This window comes from Triplophysa rosa, unplaced genomic scaffold (genome assembly GCF_024868665.1).
Source record: "Triplophysa rosa unplaced genomic scaffold, Trosa_1v2 scaffold29_ERROPOS3643519, whole genome shotgun sequence".
Taxonomy (NCBI): domain Eukaryota; kingdom Metazoa; phylum Chordata; class Actinopteri; order Cypriniformes; family Nemacheilidae; genus Triplophysa; species Triplophysa rosa.
In genome coordinates this window covers 193,561-215,648 of record NW_026634317.1, presented here as the reverse complement: position 1 = coordinate 215,648, position 22,088 = coordinate 193,561, and the positions used below count along the sequence as shown (strand labels likewise).

Sequence of the window (22,088 nt, the reverse complement as noted above, 5' to 3'; positions counted from 1 at the left end):
AGTGTTAAAATAGGATGGTGAAAATGAGGAAAAACTTGAGAAAATGATTCAGCCACCTCCCTATGAACCCTTCAAAAGCCAAATGATAGAAAAAATGCCAAAACAAATGCCAGTAGTAACCATGTCAGGAGATGTCACAATAGAAGGGCAGGTAGAGATAACACCCTACCCAGAGGAAGGTAACAAGGAACCAATCCCCCTGAGAGCAGGAAAGAGTAGGGACAGCAACAGCAAAGCCAAACAGAAAACCTCTAAATGTGCATCAAATCAAAATGATGAAGAACAAGATGAAGAAGTGACTAGCCCTTATGCAGAAGCGGAGAGGGCATTGTCAGAATTAATTAAAGAAAGAAATGAGGCACATAAAGACACAACAGAATTTTTGAGAAAAATACGAACAGACTCTGCTCGTGGTTTAGGAGTGACTTCAAAAGCCAACTCTGAAGCAAGCGAGGAAGAAGAAGAGGAAGAAGCCCAATCTGAAGCTGGCAGTGAAAGCAGTTACCAAGCAAGACGCTCTCCAACTAATCGAGAGACCTCATAAGGGGAGACATCAAGAAATCCTAAGAAAGGAGAATATAAGTTCGTAGCAGGCAAAATCTATCTCCAAGACTCAGAGATCGAACCAAACCAACTAGACAAATTAGTTTGGACACGAAAGGAAGGAGGGAGACTGAAAGACTACAAGCTTGAGTCACCTTCCTGGAGAGAAACAAAGCGACGCTGCAGGGCAATGCCCTATCCTGATAAAAGGGAGACAAGCACAATATGTGCCATGGGGCTCCCAGGACTTGGATGGACTAGTTGCACGCCTGCCGGATCTACATGAAGGGGTGGGCAAATGGATCAAAATGGTGGAGGATGAGACCACTGGAAAACTGCTTGCACTGGGAGATATAAAAGCACTCCTAGCCAAATGTGTGGGAAGTTCTAAGATGAATGAACTTTTAAGAGCAGCATATTAGGGAGAGATGCCCTGTGTAAGCTAAAGGTACAAATACTCTGTTCCCCGGAAGGTATTTACATTGAAAGCAAGGGAGTCAGACAAATGGTAATCACAACCCCCCAAGCTAATGCTTACTGGTTAGGAAATTTAGAGGAAGATGTAGGGAAGACATTACAAAAATGGGAAAAGTTTATTAAGGAACAGATCGAAGAGCCCAAATTACCTGAATTAGAATTTCACTGTATTATGATCTATGACCCATTGCGCAGAGTAGACATAGAAAGAAAATGGTTACAAGAAACCAAAGGTAAGTAAGTTCCCCTCATTTCACAGCATATAATAATAGGACCACAAGGAGCAGCATTACAAGTTGATGACAATGATTTTATTGAGAAATGGTTCCAGGTCCCAAACTCAGTTCCCCATATTACATTATATTTAGAAGAGAATAGTGAGTCTAAACAAATAGGCCCAATGATGAAGAAATCCAAAGGAATACAATGGAAAAACACAGACAACCCCTTAGTTTTTATATCAGAAGATAAACAATTTATGAAGATTGCATGTGCCACAATTATGCAAGGAACTCCTAGAGAGGTGGAAGTCAATGGTCAAGGAAAAATGAATTTGGAAACCATCCTAGAAAAAGAGATAAAACAAACTGAGCTTCTCAAAGAAATGGAGCAATTGGTTCCTGAACAATTATGGTCAAAACATGACACAGATGTAGGGCTGATTAAATCTGCTAGCCCTATAGATATCAAAGCAAAACCAGGAACTAGGTTGCCAAACAAATACCAATACCCATTGAAACCTGAAGCAATAAACGGCATCAGGGAAACTATAGATGGACTAATTACAGCAGGAGTGCTGTTTAAAACACCTAGTCCTTGTAACACCCCTATACTGCCTGTTATCAAAGCAGACAAGGCAAAATGGTGTTTGGTACATGACTTAAGGGCAATCAATGAAATAGTAGAAGATTGGCCAGTAGAAGTTCCGAATCCTCACACCCTGCTTACAAATGTGCCACATGATGCAAAGTATTTTACAGTAATTGATCTTTGTTCTGCCTTTTTCAGCATCCCATTGGCTGAGAGCAGCAGGCACTTGTTTGCCTTCACATACGAAGGGACTCAGATATCCTATACTAGGGTCCCTCAAGGGTTCCGCCATAGCCCTCATATATTCAATCAGCTGTTAAAAGCTGACTTGGAAGATCTGGTATTGGATAGCACTCTTCTGCAGTATGTTGATGACTTGTTAATTTGTGCCCCTACCCTTGAACAATGTCACAGAGATTATATTAAGGTTCTAACAAAATTAGCTGAAGGAGGACACAAAGCCTCGAAGACAAAGTTACAGTATTGCCTTCCCCAAGTAGAGTACTTGGGATGAATAATTGCTTATAAAACCAAAGCAATATCACAAAGCCAATTAGAGGGAATAAGCAAGGTTCCACTTCCACAGACTGTTGGTCATATGATGACATTCCTGGGCATGACTGGGTTCAGCTCAGATTGGATAGAGGATTATGCAATAAAAACTGCCCCATTGAGAGCCCTGATGAAGCAGGCAGGACAGCAAAATTTGAGAGCCCCACTTACATGGAATAGTGATGCAACAATAGCATTTGAGTCAATTAAAAGAGAACTGCAAAGTGCTCCAGCTCTGACGAGCCCTGATTATATGAAACCCTTTCACTTGTATGTGGCCAATAGAAAAGAAGGATATGCTTCTGCAGTGTTGATGCAAGAAACTTGTAAGGGAAGAGGAAAACAGCCCATTGCCTTTTATAGCACAAAACTGGATTGTGTAGCACAGGGATATCCCCCTTGTTATCAAGGACTTGCTGCTGTATATTATGCTTATGAGAAAGCTTCTACTTTGACTATGGGATACCCAGTGACTATATATGCACACCACAAGGTGGTTGAAATGTTGGAACAAGGCAGACTGTGGAAACTTTACACTGGACCTCAAGCAACGTGGATTCTGTGCTTATCCTCTCTTCATCCAGACTCTGGGACCCTGATTTCCAAAGGAAATGCAAAATTTACTTTCATCAGAGAACATAACTTTGGACCACTCAACAGCAGTCCAGTCCTTTTTGTCTTTAGCCCAGGCAAGACGCTTCTGATGCTTCCTGCTGCTGACCAACTTTATTGAGATGCAGATTTCATTTTCCAACAGGACTTGGCACCTGCACACAGTGCCAAAGCTACCAGTACCTGGTTTAAGGACCATGGTATCCCTGTTCTTAATTGGCCAGCAAACTCGCCTGACCTTAACCCCATAGAAAATCTATGGGGTATTGTGAAGAGGAAGATGCGATATGCCAGACCAAACAATGCAGAAGAGCTGAAGGCCACTATCAGAGCAACCTGGCCTCTCATAACACCTGAGCAGTGCCACAGACTGATCGACTCCATGCCACGCCGCATTGCTGCAGTAATTCAGGCAAAAGGAGCCCCAACTAAGTATTGAGTGCTGTACATGCTCATACTTTTCATCTTCATACTTTTCAGTTGGCTAAGATTTCTAAAAATCCTTTCTTTGTATTGGTCTTAAGTAATATTCTAATTTTCTGAGATACTGAATTTGGGATTTTAATTAGTTGTCAGTTATAATCATCAAATTAAAAGAAATAAACATTTGAAATATATCAGTCTGTGTGTAATGAATGAATATAATATACAAGTTTCACTTTTTGAATGGAATTAGTGAAATAAATCAACTTTTTGATGATATTCTAATTATATGACCAGCACCTGTATATATGCTGCTCTGATCCACATCAGTTTAAATTCTAGTTGGCTATATTAGAGTTAGAGTAGAGCTCTGAGGTATACTCAGTACTCATGGCCTTTAATATTTTGGCTTTCATCACTTCAGGTGTTGGTCTTGCTTCTGTAAAAATATTTAAAAAAAATCAAAATTCGAGCCAGAGAAATATTACAAATTTGGTTGATTTGACACAGAATGAACCATTTGTATTTATTTACACATTGGTTTTGTATTGTGTTAATATTATTTATGTATAATTTATATATGATTATGATTTGTAATGTTTTCAAATTCGTAAAAGTGTAACAAGCTATTGTGATGCCTGGTTTCAGGTCAAAATGAATATTCTTGTGATGTTAACTCCAATACAGTAGAGGGCAGACTCACCGTTTTATAACATTGTTTGGAACATCGGTTTACTCTGTACATCTAGAATGTATTACTAAAGAATTTAAAGTTGAATATGGATAAAAAGAAGAAACAGTATAATGTTACAGCTTCATCGGTGAGTAGTTGGTATGTGAAGGTGTTGTTCTGGGCGAGATTGACAGATTTGGCTTGATTTTTACGATGAAAGCAGTTAACGTTAGCTTAGCACGAAATTTGCTGGTGAACTTGTCTTGTGTGGTTGTTTATCATTTAATAATGATAAATTATCGTGATTGCTTGGTCGTTTTCAGCATTTTGGATAACGTTTAGTTTTATTCTGCATTTCAGCTGGTTGATTTGAAAGCAGAATTATATCGGAAACAGGAGGAATTTAAGCACGACCGACTTGGCCAAGATGCCGGAGCTGCACAGAAGCCCAAGACCAAAATTAAGGTAAGGCGCAGTTACATGTAATAAGTGTATTGTTTCATAAAAACTGTTGTGTTGTGTTTGATTGGTCGTGTGTGTTCGCAGAAGCCAAATGTCTGGAGTAAACAAAATGAAGGAGTGAATGCGCGAGCGCAGAAGGACGTTCAGCAGACCACGGAGGAAGAAGTCACCTTATCTAAATCCAGGTAAGTGATCAATAAAACAGGTTTTATTATGCTAATAATAGACAAGTTCTGCACTATTAAGGTAGTTTGATAGATATGTATATCTGTATTTTCCTGAAACCCAGAAAGTCATTTTCGCATTATGGTAGCTCAACTGTTTCGACAGTTATATGCCACACCAATGAAAGTCATTATGTTTATGTAAAACGATATGACAAAACGCAATATTTATTTTGTATTTATTCTTTTAAACTATGTAACAGTAGGTATATCATTATTATATCAGAAGATATGGCACTGTTAACGTATATACAGTATATACATATTTATTATGTAAAATGCAGGTCTGTTATTGCTGCTCACCAGATGCATTTTTCTCGTACACAGACAGAAATTGCAAGAAAAGGCGCGTCTTTATGAACAGATGACAAAGGGAGATTTCCCAGGTATAGGGTGGCTGGCTTTGGCAGGCATTCCTTAAATCTTTTATTAAACAGCTTTTATTAATTGAAACACTCCATTAGACATTATTTAGCCTGACAATAAACAGAAAGCTATCAAACGAGGCATTATGTCTTTTTTAGATGAGGAGACTGAAAGTCTTTACCTAGTGGACTTTACCCAAAAGATTATCAATCAGAGGAATGAAACGTATGTAACAGAAGACAGAGATGAGCAGGTCTCAGAGGTGAACATCCAAATTCCACCCCCGCAGAATGCAGATGAGGAATGGTATGCATAAACATGTATCGTACACATGAAGACACAACAAGATTTACATTTGAATTTCTATAGCTTTACTTGTTCTCCTTCTCGAAGGGTGGACTATGTTGATGCCTTAGGACGTTCCCGAAGATGTCTGAGAAAAGATCTACCAGATTTTCAGAAAATGGACCAAGATCTCCAGAGCAAGAGGCAATTGAAATCGGCTGACCATGTTGTTATTTATAGGTGCAGTAGTTACTAGACCACCTCCCTATTTAACTAATTTCTAATGTGTGTCATTGTGTGCAGGGTGACTGGAGCTGACCGGACTCTGTTATCTGAGGACATGAGGAAGGAAATGCAAAGAGAAGAGTGGGAGAGAGAGGAGGAGGAACAGATGAAGAAACCTGTCGGGCCCATTCACTTTGAGGATATCAGAGAGCAAGGTGCTGAGTAGGCTTGATCTCACACTACACATACACTAAAACGTTTTTATATGCACAGGACACATGGCTAATACTTGCTTGTGAGAGAGTTTAAGCAATGGCTGAATCAAATCTGCATAGCATCTCACTTAAAACATGTGTCTGTCTGTTTCAGAGGCCAGAGAGCTTGGTGTTGGTTATTTTGCTTTTTCCCAGGATGTAGAACAACGCAGAAAACAGAGAGAGACTCTTGACATGTTGAGAGACCAGGTCAGTATACTTCAAAATAAATATTTACAAAACAAAAATAGTATACATGAATGTTTTTCTGAATTCTCTTTTTCTCAAAGACCACAGATCAACGCAGCAAACGAGAGCAACTTAAGGAGAAGAGAAAAGCTCTGCTTGAGGCTCGACTAGCTAAAGTAAGGATGAGGAGGATGAAGAAAGGCAAGCTGGAGCCAGAAGTTGAAGGCAATGGTGCATGATCTTTGTTTGTTATGAAGCATACAGAGCATGTGTGACCTTATTTTGGTGATGCATTCTTAAATGTTCATGTTCATGTGCATGTGGTTGTTTTTTGGCTCATTGGCTGATCTTTGCTCCCTTGTAGCTGGTGCCAGTGGTGCTGAGATTGATGATGAAGACAATGATGATGAAGCTGTAATCGGACCTCCACTACCTGAGAAGGTTGCGAAAGTCGAGGTGGAGATCCAGGAGAGGAAGGACACTCAACCTGGCATTCCACACATCAGAGAGTGGGACAGAGGCAAAGGTAATCTGGGGTTTACACGACCGTAAACTAGGGATGCAACGATTCTAGATTTTGTAGATATGATTATAGTCTGAATAATAATCACGGTTGAACGATTATGCCGATTATTCTGCATACATTAATTTCTACATTTTTACTGGCCCTGATAAAAATGTTACTTGCCCGCCACAAAAAGTCATAAATAAATAATAATGTCTAGTTGTTAGTTTGTATTTTTACCTATGCAATAAGCTCATAATACCATAAAACTATTAGCCTAACTTTAATAATAATAGTCAATCAGTTAGTAATAAAATTAGAACAAATGATCAAATTATGAGGAATAGCACAAATAAATATAATAAAGCAAACACACAAATAAAATTAACAGTGCTTTTTAGGTGTTTCAGGTTGGTCTAACTGGTTATTAGGTACAGAAACTGAATAAAGGAGTCAAATGTAAAATAACGCTTCATAGTCTTCACGGTATACTGAAATATACAGTGGCTTGCAAAAGTATTCATCCCCCTTCATTTTATTCACATTTTGTTATGCTGCTGCCTTATCTTAAACAACTTTAAATGATTTTTTTTACATTAATCTACACTCCATGCACAATAATGACAAAACAAAAAACTGATTTTTGACAGCTTTGCAAATTTATTAAAAATAAAAAACAAAAATAAGTACATATTATTATTATTATTAAATAGTTATTAAAGTTGATCAGTGAGTCTGTTTTGTCTTCGTTTTTTGTTGTTTGGTGGCATTAAAACATATATTTATTATGCTGCTGTCCCTTTAAGAGCTAGCGCGCACGGATCACTGTTCTCGTTTACAACAAACTATAATGGATTTATCAACGTGATATAGAGCCTATTCGCTAAATAGTAACATCAAATAAGTTAAATTGGTTCAACTTGCGTCAGGAGTAGACTTTGAATTTGAGCTTGCGCATACAGAAAGTACTCATCCTGTGAGCTGTCCTCGACACGACGCTTCTTGTCCGGTGTGCTACTCCATTAACTTACATGCCGCTATGTTTGTTTACGTTGCACTGAAAGCCCAACTGTCACTGCTACAGCCTTGATTGTAATTGTAAGTTGCAACAGTTCCGTTCTGTGCAACAGAAACATGCGGTGTAACGGAGCCTTTACGATTAATTAACCGTGATCTTTTTTAGCGCGGTTAATTGTGAACCTCGGTAACTAGAACCTGTTGGATATTCCTCTTTTTCTTGTCATTTGCTTTAATATTTGTTCAGTTTTACTTTCATTTTGTGTTATGTTTAAAGTCGTACAATTAAACCTTTTCTTTTCCAGAGTTCTCCTGGGGTCAGTGGACAAGTCGCCGTCGGGATGAGCGTGATTCAGACTTTGCTCCACCTTCTGCTTATTTCACAGATAACAGAAAGGGCAATTACAGCCGAGCTGCAGAGAAGGGGCAGGGCAAAGCAAAACTTCCCTTTAAATGGTCCGAGTCCCAGAGGGACACAGAAAGTGACATGGATAACATATCCACCCCAGCGCATGCTTCTAACATACCCACATGTACACAATACCAACATATGCAACATCCACAACCACAGACAGATCACACACAGAGTTTAGATGACCTTTTATCGTTCTACAAACATGCCTCCTGAACTGTAAATCTTGGAAACAATCATTACCCACATCTTTGTGGCACAAATTTTAACTGAACTGTAGAATTAAAATACATAACCTTCTGATTGTTATGTGTTATCTGATAATTATGATTATCTTTTTTTTTGCTGTGTTAAAACAGGACTTTATGCAGATTTTCTGGCAATAATTTATTCTATAAGATCTGTCAGTGAGACTTTACATTGTTGAGTACAAACAAATAAATAAAAACATAGGTTGCCTTTTGTTTACAATAAAAGCATTTGTTTGTGTTATCTGTAAATAATCTTACCCCACTCATTTTAGGATACTGTTTCATGTGTCCTATAGACAAGGTCAACACACTACCCTGTTAAGAGGGAACTTAACCCTCTAATAGCAAAAACATTCAAAATCAGTGGATTCAGTCTTAAAGGAACATATAACGTTTTGATTTAACCAGAGCTGCTGAGGCTTGGTTACTGTGTCCATGTTGAGCTTTCTTCATTCTTTTGCGTAAGCATGAGACTGTTTTTAAGCCCCTTTCATTATTTTCACAGCAATCTGTTTTGTAGTTGAGGTTCAGAAATCTTAGACCAATGTTTTTTGCATTCTGTTTTTTGATATAAGCTTTCCTGTAGCTCAGTGGTTAGAGCATGGCGTTGGCAATGCCAAGGTCATGGGTTTGGTCCCAGGGATTGCACATTATAGAAACAAATGCATAGTATAATGCAATGTAAGTCGCTTTGGATAAAAATGTCTGGCAAATACGTAAACGTAATATTATGATGAATGTTATGTGCAAAATGCAGCGTGAGCATTTTTGGTAGACTGGGCAAAGTTTATAAGTTGCACATGACTGCAGTGAAACTTTGTGTTTGGTTATTCAGTAGCCTATGATGAGTGTTTTACAAGCTACATTGTTTTCTAGTGGAATATGCACAGATCCAATAAACTCACACATTTTACATGCTCTTGAAAAGAGGACACAAATGTGAGTATATATTGGATCAAATAAACACACATACAACGGAATCACAGGACCACAACACGGTGAACTTTGGCTCGAAGGATATCCTGTCTCCACAAGAATGTATGCGCAAGCATTTTGAGTTTTTGTGCCAACATGAGAGAGGGAGGACAGTGGTTGAATTTTAAAATCTGATTGTTAACTCACAGTTTTCACATGTGTCACTATTTCTTCTTTGGAATCACAGATTAGAAGTTGGAAGCCAATTGAATGCAAGGGAGATGGTAAGTAACCACTTTTGGTTGAGTTTGTCATCATCATATGATCCTTTTGTAACAAAAAAACTAAAGCAAAGTAAAAATGTAATACCGGTGAGTAAATTTCAGATTTCGTCCTTTTTGGGTTATTTGTAAACCAAATTATTATTATTGTCACATTAAAAACAATTATTTGGATTGAGAATTTTTTTACAAAATTCATGTTTAAATGAGTGTGTTTGTGGGTGGTTTAGGACGGTTCATATGCAGAAGCAGAATTAAGTGTTACTGCAAGCAGCATTAGGATCACTGATGTGACACAGGATGGAGATATTCTGACTTTTGCCATCACTTCTCAGAAAGTAAGTTGTTCATAGATTTACTTTTAGGCTCATAAACATCTAAAATATTCAAAAGATGTCCCCTTAAAACACCTGACTTGTTTTTTCTTTTGCTCAGTTGAATAGTAGTGGTGGTGTGTGTGTGTTTCGTACATATGAGGACTTTGACTGGCTTCAGCAGAATCTTTTCTCACAAGAAAATGTTCCTGGGCTTCAGGGAGTCATAGTGAGTCACATTGTAAAAACTGCAATACATGAGGCATGTTTAACTTCAGAACATTCACGGGATTGTGTCTTTCCACAGTTTCCCCCTTTACCACCTAAAGTACCATCACCGTTAAACACAGCATCTAAATCACTCAAACAACTTGGTATGTTTAATTTGTATGTAAGTGACATGAAAACATTTTTTAAAAATTATTTCACTGCAATAATAGTTATGTGTATGTAATGTTATATTGTGTATTTATGTTGCAGGTTTCTTGGCTCTCGGGCACGATTGGCAGAGTTATTGTAAAGCGTTGGAGTTTTATCTCCAGCAGGTGGCGACACACCCAATACTCAGCCAATGCAAGGCGCTGGACAGCTTTCTTACTAAATCAGAGGTGCCTTATAAACACAAGCAGCATGGTTTAGACATACCTACTCAATCTTATTTATTACACATTTTTTAATAATGTTAACCCAATAAAATCAATATTGTGATGGAAACTGCATCCCTTAACCCTTAATCTCTGACCACTTGAGCAGTATTTAAATCTGTTGAAAGTACTGTAAAATGAGCTTTGAACCCATTAAACCATAGTTTAAATTAAGTTAACTTTACTTTTTTTTAGTAGTATAACCACAGTAACCTATAGTTTGCTCTCACCACAGTCGTAATTTGCGTATGGGACATCCCCACCACTTCTTGGAAGAAATTAAGAAATGCTTGTGGAAGGTGTGTATTGTTTAGGGGGCATTAATATCTACAACGCGTGGAAAACGCAGGATGCGCCGCTTTCTCACCATCTCCCGTTGCTCACACTCGTAAGATATATTTGCGGAAGACAGAGAGCCGCGACAGAAGCGCGGCCAATATAAAAATGCGTGCGTTATCCGCACTCACGGTGCTTGCTTGTGCATCCAGTGTCCAAGCACAAAAACGCGTAAACCAATCAACAAGTGACTTTTTAGTCGTAGGAATAAACTGTTTAAGTGTAATGTATGGAGCGCAACAGCCAAGTGACCATCCCCAAGTGAAGTTTGGGAACCACATACTGTGAGAGCTGGGGCACGTTCAAGCTCAAACCGGTGCGCAACGTTTTGCTACGGTTTCCGAGTTCCGAGTGAAATGGGGTTTGAGATTTTCTCTTGTTTGGTGGGTGTGTCAAAAATGTCAGCCCAATCAGCAGCAACATGTATATAAAGTGTTGCCAACTATTTTCAATGGAAGCCTGCCCGAAAAGTCGCTAAATGTCGCCAAATGACTTCACGCGCTAATGCGCATATCAGTGACGTCATCAAGTAGTATCTGACAAAACGTGTCTGACAAAACGTATCTCATTCATGCGTCAGTGCGGTCTGAGCTGAATGTGCTGCTTTTCACTGAACAGTAGTGGTGGCGAGATGAAGCCTCATGAAGCTTTGAAGCTTTTTAGCCAAGTGGTTCACAAAAGGGTTCATTTCTCGTGGCTTCATTTGCTCACAATACCATCTGGTGGCCAAAGAGGGTAAAACAAGCAGATACATTACAGATGTGCCTGATGTGGTCTGTGATGCACTGTATTTTGCGCCAGTTAAGGCTAAGAAATAACGGTGAAAAAAAAATCAATATCCACATAGACTAATCTAGTTATATGAATATAATGTGTATTTGCTGGTGGTATATAATATAATTATTGTATAACATAACTGTGTAATTAATTTATTGGCTTGAAATTAATGGGGCCATCAAATGTGTGTAAATCAATTATTTGGTCATAATAGGCAGAAGGGGAAATATTATTATTCTAACTGGAAAGTGTCTGTGTTTAACTGGGCAGAGGGCAGTGAATGTGCTAGTGGATGGTTTATATAGCTGTCAAAATGTCGCGGCAAGATTCGAACCGCTTACTGAACCACTCAGGCGGAAGCGAGGCTTCAGACGTTATCTATGACGTCATTGGTCTAAAGCGATACAAGCCTCGATACGCGCTTCACTGATATGGAAGGCCGTTTTATCCAAAATGTCTTTAGACGTAACGTGTACAGACGATATAACGCGTGGACGCGTTTTTGCGCCTAAAGACGTAATTTCGTCTACAGACGTATTGGTTTTAGCCAATGGAAAGTCACAAAACGGAAAGATTTGCATAAAATTGATTAAGCATATAGTCGTGACGTCATCATTAGCGTAACCACGTGTCATTCATGAATTATACATATAAACGTGATGCTCCCTCATGCGTGGCACTGCATATGGTCCTAGTAATGAATACGTCAGCGTATACGTGATTTTACGACAGGGGAGAAGAGGGAATTTCAAAATACAAGCGGTACAGACAGACCATCGAAAGCATGGCTTTGCGAAATTTTCTTAACAACTGCCGACGCGTTTTTCAAGAATGTGTGCATTTGTAAAATTATATGTATTATGCCGTCAACCCAATGGGCAACATGGGCTGCAGCCGAGAGTCCCGAACACTAGGGGATCCCGAGAGAGTTCTCATTTGCATTTTAACATTACACATAACACATATTTGTCCAGTATTATGCATATCCGAATCACTACGGACAGTACATGAAGATTAAAATCATGTTAAAAACACGAAAAATGTCAGAAAACCAGTAAACGAGGAAGCTGCGTTTTTTATTTTTTGTATGAAGCATAAATGATGTTTCATTAACAAAGTTCGGGAGAAGCCGGAGCACATAATCATCTCGGCTGGTTCCCTATCAGCAATCCTATCAGCTCAAGCGAGAGTCCTTATAAATAAGACCAGAAATCTCACCTGCGCCTTCTCTACAAGTAATTCAACACCCCTCCACCTCCCCGTCTCATCTCCCCGTTTCCGAGCTCGGTGCACTCGCACTTCCTGTAGCTCAGTGGTAAGAGCATTGCGTTAACAACGCAAGGTTGTGGGTTCGATCCCAGGGATTGCACATATGTATAGGATAAAGCAATGTAAGTCGCGTTGGATAAAAGCGTCTGCCAAATGCATAAATGTAATAACGTTGATTATATTTTAATGCTTTAATAAACGCGGCCATAAGCTACATGCTTTGCGCTGTAAATACGCCGCTTGAGCATTCAGTGTCCAAGCACAATAAACGTGTGAACTATATAAGTAATTGTAAGTTACTGGAATAAACTTTTTTAATGCATGGCAACAGCAAGTGGCTTTGTGTGACCCTCCGACCCAAAGTTTGAGATCCTTTGATATGACCATACTGCCAGTTAGTGTAGCTGGTTGATACATTTGGGCATGAGATTGCGGGTTCTCACACTCATTTCAAAATTAAATAATATCGATGGTTGGATTTAGTTTGCAATTTGGTTTATTTTTATCCTATGAGTCCTAATAAATGCAACTTCAACTATTTCTAAAGTGCTTATTTTATAAAGAAAGCCGCTACCTCACATAACGCAGTAAAGCAGTACTTGTATAGAGTGAATAATTGATTGTCGAACATCAATATTTATTCAGCACCACCACCATGGAAAGCACCTGGTAACGTGGGGCGTAAGAAAGTAACCTCTTATGGGTATAGTTGAGGAAGTAGGCTATACGCCTAGAAAAGGATTAACTTGAGTTAAGGTGTAACTTCAGAGTCTTCATAGTTAAGAGACAACATTATCGGGAAACGCAGCCCTGTTATATTTAACATTTTATTTTTGGATCACAGCACAGGATATTGGTAGTTGACGAATAAATTGGTTAGTTTTACATTATTTTATATAATTAATATTTATGTTTATCATATAAAATAACATAACAGGGATTTTATCATATAAAATAGCATAAGAGAGATTTATCTTCGTTGTTGGGTTTTTTCCTACATTTTTGCTGTCACACCATAGGACAAATTTGCATATTAATCATTTAATGATTATTGATTTAATCATTAAATTAAGCGTATCATTGCCATGTTTTAATAAAATAAGTATAACAGCCAACAGAAAAGAGTAGCAAAGATAAAATATCAGTAGGGTCTGCATTGCTGGATGTGACTCTTATTTTGACAACGGAGCCGCTAAGGTTTACGCGTCTACACGCAATTACGCGTCCACGCGTCTAACGTCTGTAGACGAAATTACGTCTTTAGGCGCAATAACGCGTCCACGCGTGTAACGTCTGTACACGTTACGTCTAAAGACATTTTTGATAAAACGGCCTTCCATACACTGAAAGCTTCCAGGATTTCTCGACACACGCTCCGAAGCGTCGACTCAGAACGTAACATCACTACTGAACAGAGTAGACACAGAGAGAGGCGGTGCTGCGCGGGGAAAGCAAAAACTCGCTCTCGCGGGGCAGTAGAAGTGAAGCAGAATGTTTCGATAAGTCGCCAAGGCTTATTCAGTGAGTAGCTAGATTTAGTCGCTTTTTGAAAAATAGATCGCTAAAGGGGTTTGAAAAGTCGCTAAATCTAGCGACAAAGTCGCCAAGTTGGCAACACTAAACCACGCGATATTAAAGAGACAGCTCGCACAATGGCTCCAAGTAAAGTCGTTTACAAATGTGCCTGCTGCAGCTCGCAACAATTTGAATAAATGTATTTTGCAGTATTAAACATAGACATATATACAGTCGTGGCCAAAAGTTTTGAGAATGACACAAATATTAATTTTCACAAGTCTGCTGCCTCAGTTTTTGTGATGGCGAATTGCATATAATCCATGAATGTTATGAAGAGTGATCAGATGAATTGAATTTTATTGTTAAGTACCTCTTTGCCATGAAAATGAACTTAGTCCAAAATAACATGTACATTCCATTTCAACCCTGCCACAAAAAGATCAGCTGACTCTCTGGTTAACACAGGTGAGAGTGTTGACAGGACAAGGCTGGAGATCACTCTGTAATGCTGATTGAATTAGAATAACAGACTGGAAGCTTTAAAAGGAGGGTAGTGGTGCTGGAAATCATTGTTCTTCCTCTGTTAACCATGGTTACCTGCAACGAAACATGTGCAGTCATCATTGCTTTGCACAAAAAGTGATTCACAGGCAAGACTATTGCTGCTAGTAGATTGCACCTACATCAACCATTTATTTGATCATCAGAAACTTCAAGGAGAGAGGTTCAATTGTTGTGAAGAAGGCTACAGGGCGCCCAAAAAAGTTCAGCAAGCGCCAGGATCGTCTTCTACAGTTGATTCAGCTGCGAGATCGGGGCACCACCAGTGCAGAGCTTGCTCAGGAATGGCAGCAGGCAGGTGTGAGTGCATCTGCATGCACAGTGAGGCGAAGACTTTTTGAGGATGGCCTGGTGTCAAGAAGGGCAGCAAAGAAGCCACTTCTCTCTAGGAAAACATCGAGGACAGACTGATATTCAGGGATTGGACTTCTGTGGACTGGGGTAAAGTCATTTTCTCTGATGAATCCCCTTTCCGATTGTTTGGGGCATCCGGAAAAAAGATTGTCCGGAGAAGAAAAGGTGAGCGCTACAATCAGTCCTGTGTCATGCCAACAGTAAAGCATCCTGAGACCATTCATATGTTGGGTTGCTTCTCAGCCAAGGGAGTGGGCTCACTCACAATTTTGCCTAAGAACACAGCCATAAACAAAGAATGGTACAAAAACATCCTCAGAGAGCAACTTCTCCCAACCATCCAAGAACAGTTTGGTGATGAACAATGCCTTTTCCAGCATGATGGAGCACCTTGCCATAAGGCAAAAGTAATAACTAAGTGGTTCGGGGACCAAAACATCAACATTTTGGGTCCATGGCCAGAAACTCCCCAGACCTTAATCCCATTGAGAATTTGTGGTCAATCCTCAAGCAAAGCAAAAACCTACAAATTCTGGCAAACTCCAATCATTGATTATGCAAGAATGGGCTGCCCGTCAGTGAGGATGTGGCCCAGAAGTTGATTGACAGCATGCCCGGGCGAACTGCAGAGGTCTTGAAAAAGACACTGCAAATATTGAGTCTTTGCGTAAACTTAATGTAGACTTTTATGTAATTGTCAATAAAATATTTATTAGATATTATTTATTATGATGATCTTGCTTGGTCTATAAACACCATGCACTGTGCTGTGTTTTACCTTTCTGTGTTTTTCTTATTTGCTCCTGTAAAGCTGCTTTGGAACAATGCACATTGTGAAAAGCGCTATATAAATAAAATTGAATTGAATTGAATTGAATAAAAGCCTTTGACACTTATAAAAATGCTTGTAATTATACTTCAGTATACCATAGTAACATCTGACAAAAACATATAAAAATTACTGAAGCAGTAGACTTGGTGAAAATTAATATTTGTGTCATTCTCAAAACTTTTGGCCACGACTGTGTGTATATATATATATATATATACATCTCTCTCTAGACGCAGCATTGTCCGCTGGATCGTACGTCAACGCAGCCGCCATATTGGTGAGGGCAAAAGCCGACTACAAAGACATACGAGTGAATGGTGGAGCTGCAGTTATCTGGATAAAAGCACAACATCGTTTTCATTTCTCAACTAATTTCACTACTTTTCTATTAACGTGGAGTACAGGAACGTTTTGGCTCCAGTTAAAGATGGTTAGACTTAAACGTATTTATTGTCATAAGGAACTGTTAAAACTCAGGCTTGTCAAGCAATTCGCCTATTTCACAAAATGGCGACAGAGACCGGAAATAGGAAAAACTTTTTCCAGCCCTACTGCTGTCATAGCCATTCATTCATTCAGCTTGTTTTCTCACAGGCATTCATTTTATTTACCAAAAACAAAAGTAGCATATGTTGTCCGATTTGTCCGAAAACAAACATTACAAAAACATTGTTTTTTGAGCGATTTGTTTATTATCAAGGTCTGATATATGTTAGACAAATCAATATAAAGGGAGCGCTACATCCCTAACTTCTTTTGGTCTCCGCAACTGTTCTGTGTAGTGAATGGAGCTAGAGCATTGATCGGACAAGCGTTTACCCTACTTCCGGTTTGTACACATCACGCTGTGAAATAGGTCTATTGTGAACACATCACTAATGTGAAATAATTTAAGGTAGATTAAATGCGCATGATCAGAACACAGCTCATTCACTTTAAAATCATGGGAAAAATCAAAACAATTCGTCTTTACTATATGACTATAAACTGCTATTTCATACTTACAATGCACGGCAGTGTTATTTGTTTTACTATATCACATACATCATGTTTTACTGTAACGGGTTTACCGGATAAATAAAAGAATATCTTTTTATCGTCTAAAATTACTACAGAAAAAGCCATTTCCACAGTGAAAAACATTTGATTTTATATAACACGTAAATTAAACTATATTACCTTGGGTGTTTTGTTCGATGATTCAAATAAATCTCAGAAACAATCTATAGGCTACATGTCTGTTTCATTCTCGACTACTGCAACGTGGTTATTTATTCTGTTGCTTGTCTTGTCTACAACATATCACTGAACATGGTGCCATCTAGTGGATTCTCACAAATAACAGGCACAAATAATGGATTTCACATTTCCTTATGACAACCATTAATTTTAAAGTAGCTATAATCGAGACACGAACCCAGCAAACACAGAACGTTCCACTAACGTTAGTTTTTGGTTCCCTTTTGGCTATTTTTTTGAGAACCAAAAAATAACGTTCTAAGAACGTTCTTTTACGGTTTTATTTTTTGCAACCAGAAAGTAACGTTCCCAGAACGTTGCAGGCTGGGTTTTTTTAAATAACCAGAAAATAACGTTCTGGGAACCAAAAACTAACGTTAAGGGAACGTTCTGGGAACCAAAAACTAACGTTAGGGGAACGTTCTGGGAACCAAAAATTGTTTGCTGGGAAGCAACTAGAGACATGATAAAGTTGTAGGCTACTCTATACGTATATCGTAAACCATTGAAATAAGAAATGTAAACGTGATTGTGCTTTTAATGCCGAAAAAGCTGAGCGCAGTGGAGTCGAAAAGCGGAGTAGCCAATGAACGGACCGCCCACTATATATGATAAATATTCCCAACCAGTTATTACAGAAACAGTTTAACAAAGTATTGTTTTGTCATCTCTGTCCCCACCACTTTTCAAAACAAAGTTACGCCACTGCTCACCACATTAACTCAACTCAACTCAACTAAACTTTATTTATATAGCGCTTTTACAATTTTCATTGTTACAAAGCAGCTGTACATGAGACATATTGACTATAAGCTAAATAATTAAAGTTGTACCTGCAGAAACAAGAAAAGGTTGAAAACACAGAAGACAGACATACCCACATACAAAACACTCCACACACACAATATGCACACGTACTAACACACATAGACATAGAGACACACACACACGGTTAATCATGGTATTTGTCAAACTATGGACAAATTCAACCTTTTTACTGTAATAAAACTTTCCTTGGTTAATTAAGGGAAGAATTGTAAAAATGTTGTTGACATATTAACAATGTCTTACACTTGTCATTGCATGTTTATTTTGTTCAGTCACCGGGAAAACAACGAGGCAGAAAAGGAATACTAAATCGCCTGAGTCAGGCTGTGGAAGGGATGAGAAAGGAAAGTCACAAGGTATGTGTTTGGGGTATCTGTGTATTTGAGGGGGCTTAAAATTAGTTACATTCACAAACTGTTCTAGAAGCAAGATTATGAGATCATGAGAACATAGATTTAAAAAGTTACTTTAAAAGTATATATTTATAGATAAACCTAATGGATTATGTATAAATATGTCTGACTCTGAAGTATTCATTTAATACCCTCAGGATGTGGATGACTTCTTTCAAAAACAGAGACATAAAAACACAAATCTTGCAGCTTTGTCAAAGGTTGCTACAGAGGTACTCTGCTCAAGCAATATTTAATCTTTTTTAATGTGTATGTTGCTAGTAAATTGTCATGTAATCAAGAGCATTTTGTTTGTCCTTAGAAAATACTTGACGTTGTGTTGACTGAGCAAAGTAAGTCATTGCATAGTTACATTTACATGATCAGTACACATTGAATATATAGTCTATCAATGTGTTTGTGTGTTTACAGAACTCGCTTTGGCTTGTGGCCATTTTTCCACATGTCTTCATCTCTGTGTAAATCAGGATGATGAAGCTGCTGTTGCTTTCTCCAAGTTAGAATTTAGTTCTTAAATTTACCCTGTGTTTCTGCCTACAGTGGCAAGCTGTGGTTTATCCAGTTATTTTTTGTGATTTCTTTAGGATTTGCTTGAAGCTGTCAGATATTGTTGAAGCCGTAAAGGTAAGGCCACTTTACAAGATTCCATGAACCCTATAATTTGTATAATATTTTTAATTTAATGTTTTTTATTTGGTTTTGTTTCTGTAGAGAAATTTTGAAAAAGTTGCCAATAACAACATCGCCACTCTTGGTTTGGGCCTGGACTTAGAGGCTCGCTATGAGGAAGCAGAGAAAGTATGTTTTTTGCAAACCCATTTCTAGTTTTATTTTGCTGTGCAGCCACACTTTCCAAAAGATTGGAAGTATGAAATTACACAAATTACGGCCTACATTGCAGCTCTGCCGACTCATGGCATTTTTCTGCCAATCTTATGAGGCCCTGGAATGCTACTGTATGTCTGCTATAGCAAACTTTAAACTTTACCATGAGAGGGACCAACGAATATGATGAAACTTTTGTGAGGACCCTCTTCCTAAAATACATATTCATCTCTATATATTTTTTGTATAAAGAAACATTTAAGATGTGTAGAATAAATAATAACTTTAAATAATAACTGTGATATTGTAAAGACAACATATTAAATAATTGACTAAAATGAAAGTATTGCTCAATGTATAAATCTGAACAGAGACATTTTCAATTAAAATGTATTTGTACTGTAGCAATTTTCATTACATCTTTGCAAAGACTACTTTACAAAGAACATTGAGTGAAATAAAGGAAACTGTAGTGAGAAAAACTCACTATGAAGATAAAAAAACATTCCTGAAAAGTATGCAAGTAGCAAAAAAGAAGACATAAACACTTATACATATGAACACTTCTAAATGAAACAGTAATAATGTTCAGTAGACTTTTAAAGATTTTTCTTTGTCCTGTAATAAATTTCTCTTGAGATTTTATGGGGACCCCTAGAATCTTCTGGAGGTTCCCCGGATCCCAGTTTAAAAAATCCTTGTGCTATAGAACAGTAATGAAGTTTGAGTTTGCATGTAATCTGTGACACATTTTTCATTTTAAGGATCTATTAAACTGATTAAATATAATGAATCATTAAAATGATAGTACATTAATTGTCTTATGTTGTTGCAGGAAATGCTTTTCAGAAGAACTTGTAAATTGATCGAGCTGGAAACAGTTAAGAAGAACACAGAAAAAACCAAGGCCAATAAAAGAGATGTGGTATGTTCTTTCTTTCTTTCCCTCCACATTACATCTCTACAAGCTGTTTTGGATAGTTTACATTTATTTATATGCTTTTATCTAGAGCGACTTGCAGATGAGAGAGTATTTAACATTTTGTGTAAAGAGTCAACAATAAGTATTCTACTTCACAGCTATGTTTACAAGTAGGTAAATATCTTACCGTGAGTTACAGTGAGCTACAGCACACTGTAAAACTTTGCTGTAATTTTGCAGCAGGTTTGCCAGTAACTTACTGTAGATTTAATTTACAATTTTGTTTTAAACATAAACTTACCTAGTTCTTATATTTTCTTTCATAAAACAAGACTAAATATCTTAGGTCACTTTTGTTATGTAAATATCGTAATTTAAGAAGTTTTAAAGTTTTTCATTTTTTCCAGTGTTGCTGTGCTAATGAGACCAATGCTAATGCTAATTTTGAAGTGTTTCAATTTTGATTTAAGTAAAGTTTAACTCAAATTGAAAACAGTACTAATAGGAAAGTAGTAGTTATGTAAGTTACTGGCAAACCTGCTGAAAAACTACGGCAAAGTTTTACAGTGTAATGATATTCTAGGGAATTTAGTTTATAGCAGCAGTTTGGGCAGGGCCCTTTTCCAACATAACAATGCCTGTGTTTAAGTCAAGGTTCGACTTGTTTACATCTCTGTGTTTATATATAGAAATTTCATGGTTAATCAATAACTGCAGAACATACAGTGTGTGTTTTCAGTTAAGTCTACAGAGCACAGATAATGGCACACCGAAAGAGTCTAATGCAACTTATTACAGTTGGCAAAAAGAACAGACAGATGGATAGACAGTTGTGAAAGTGAAGGGAAAGTGGAGAAAAAGTCAGTGATTAAATCTCCACAATGAACGATTGTGCTACACTCCCACCCCGCTGCCCATGACCTCTCTCTTCTGCATTTCTTGGCACAAAAATGTTAAATGTGTGGTTTAACAAAGTACAGAGGGTGACGCAACAAAGTTCAAATGGAAATTGTCATGTTTTCTGTGTAGATGGAGGAGATTCAGAAAGCTACTGAGAAAGAATTCTCCCTCATCTCATCTGTGGCTAAACAGGAGGTAAGTTTCTGGCTGATTTTAAGACCACTTTTATATTTTATAGGCTATTTTTTTTCAAATTTTTATGCTGATTGAGTATTTATTTTGAGAGAATATAGGGCAAATTGTCTAATTATAGAGCTATTTTGTGGCAGATTGAGCGCTTCCATAGCTCCAGAGTGACTGTGCTGAGGAGCTTCCTTGTTGGATGGTGTGAAAAACAGCTTGACACAGCAAAGGAGTGTGCCAAACTCTACTCTCAGTATTTGGACACTTGCAAAAACCTGTTTTCAGAATAAAGAGGAAGAAACGTTAACTGGCAGAAAATCTTATTGCCGGTAATGTAATTCAATTGTTACAAAACAATATCAAAACAAGCTAAAGTTATCAATTATGTTTACAAATCATTATTCTATATAATTTTAAAATACTTGAAGTATATAATTAGCTCCACGCAACTTTGCAATTATTTAAATTACTGATTTAAAATGATCCAGGTTTATATGTCATTCCCGTAAAAATGAATAAGCATTAAACACTGAAAAGTTAACTTTAATCCCAATGTAACCTCAAGGTCTGTAGGCCACCCGGTTAAACTAGTCAGGTGTGAATTTTCTTTTATGTAAGCTTGCAATGAATTAAATTAAAAGTGTTTGCATATTCGGTGTTACTTGGCTTTTTATTGCTGGAAAAGTGTGTGTGTGGT

At 37.8% G+C, this 22,088-nt stretch overlaps 2 protein-coding genes across 3 annotated transcripts; both read left to right on the top strand.

Moving 5' to 3' along the window:
• The first annotated feature begins 4,115 nt into the window (after positions 1-4,115).
• Positions 4,116-8,373, top strand: ccdc174 (coiled-coil domain containing 174). Of its 2 annotated transcripts, none has more exons than XM_057327817.1 (11): positions 4,116-4,238; positions 4,451-4,555; positions 4,637-4,737; positions 5,104-5,162; positions 5,301-5,448; positions 5,536-5,631; positions 5,731-5,867; positions 6,022-6,116; positions 6,197-6,320; positions 6,460-6,621; positions 7,923-8,373. In XM_057327817.1, exons 1-11 carry the CDS (start codon positions 4,197-4,199, stop codon positions 8,243-8,245), a joined length of 1,392 nt encoding a protein of 463 aa, XP_057183800.1. In that variant the 5' UTR covers positions 4,116-4,196; the 3' UTR covers positions 8,246-8,373. The 2 variants fall into 2 exon arrangements, with proteins under 2 accessions (XP_057183800.1, XP_057183799.1); XM_057327816.1 differs by having other exon boundaries at positions 6,197-6,326.
• A 120-nt stretch (positions 8,374-8,493) lies between these two features.
• si:dkey-28n18.9 (sorting nexin-5) lies at positions 8,494-22,006 on the top strand. Its single transcript, XM_057327818.1, has 14 exons — positions 8,494-9,479; positions 9,707-9,814; positions 9,912-10,019; positions 10,098-10,164; positions 10,271-10,398; positions 18,421-18,504; positions 18,699-18,773; positions 18,863-18,893; positions 18,973-19,057; positions 19,146-19,185; positions 19,273-19,359; positions 20,222-20,311; positions 21,338-21,403; positions 21,538-22,006. The coding sequence occupies exons 1-14, from the start codon at positions 9,477-9,479 to the stop codon at positions 21,679-21,681; spliced, it is 1,116 nt and encodes a 371-aa protein (XP_057183801.1). The 5' UTR covers positions 8,494-9,476; the 3' UTR covers positions 21,682-22,006.
• The last annotated feature ends 82 nt before the right edge of the window (positions 22,007-22,088 follow it).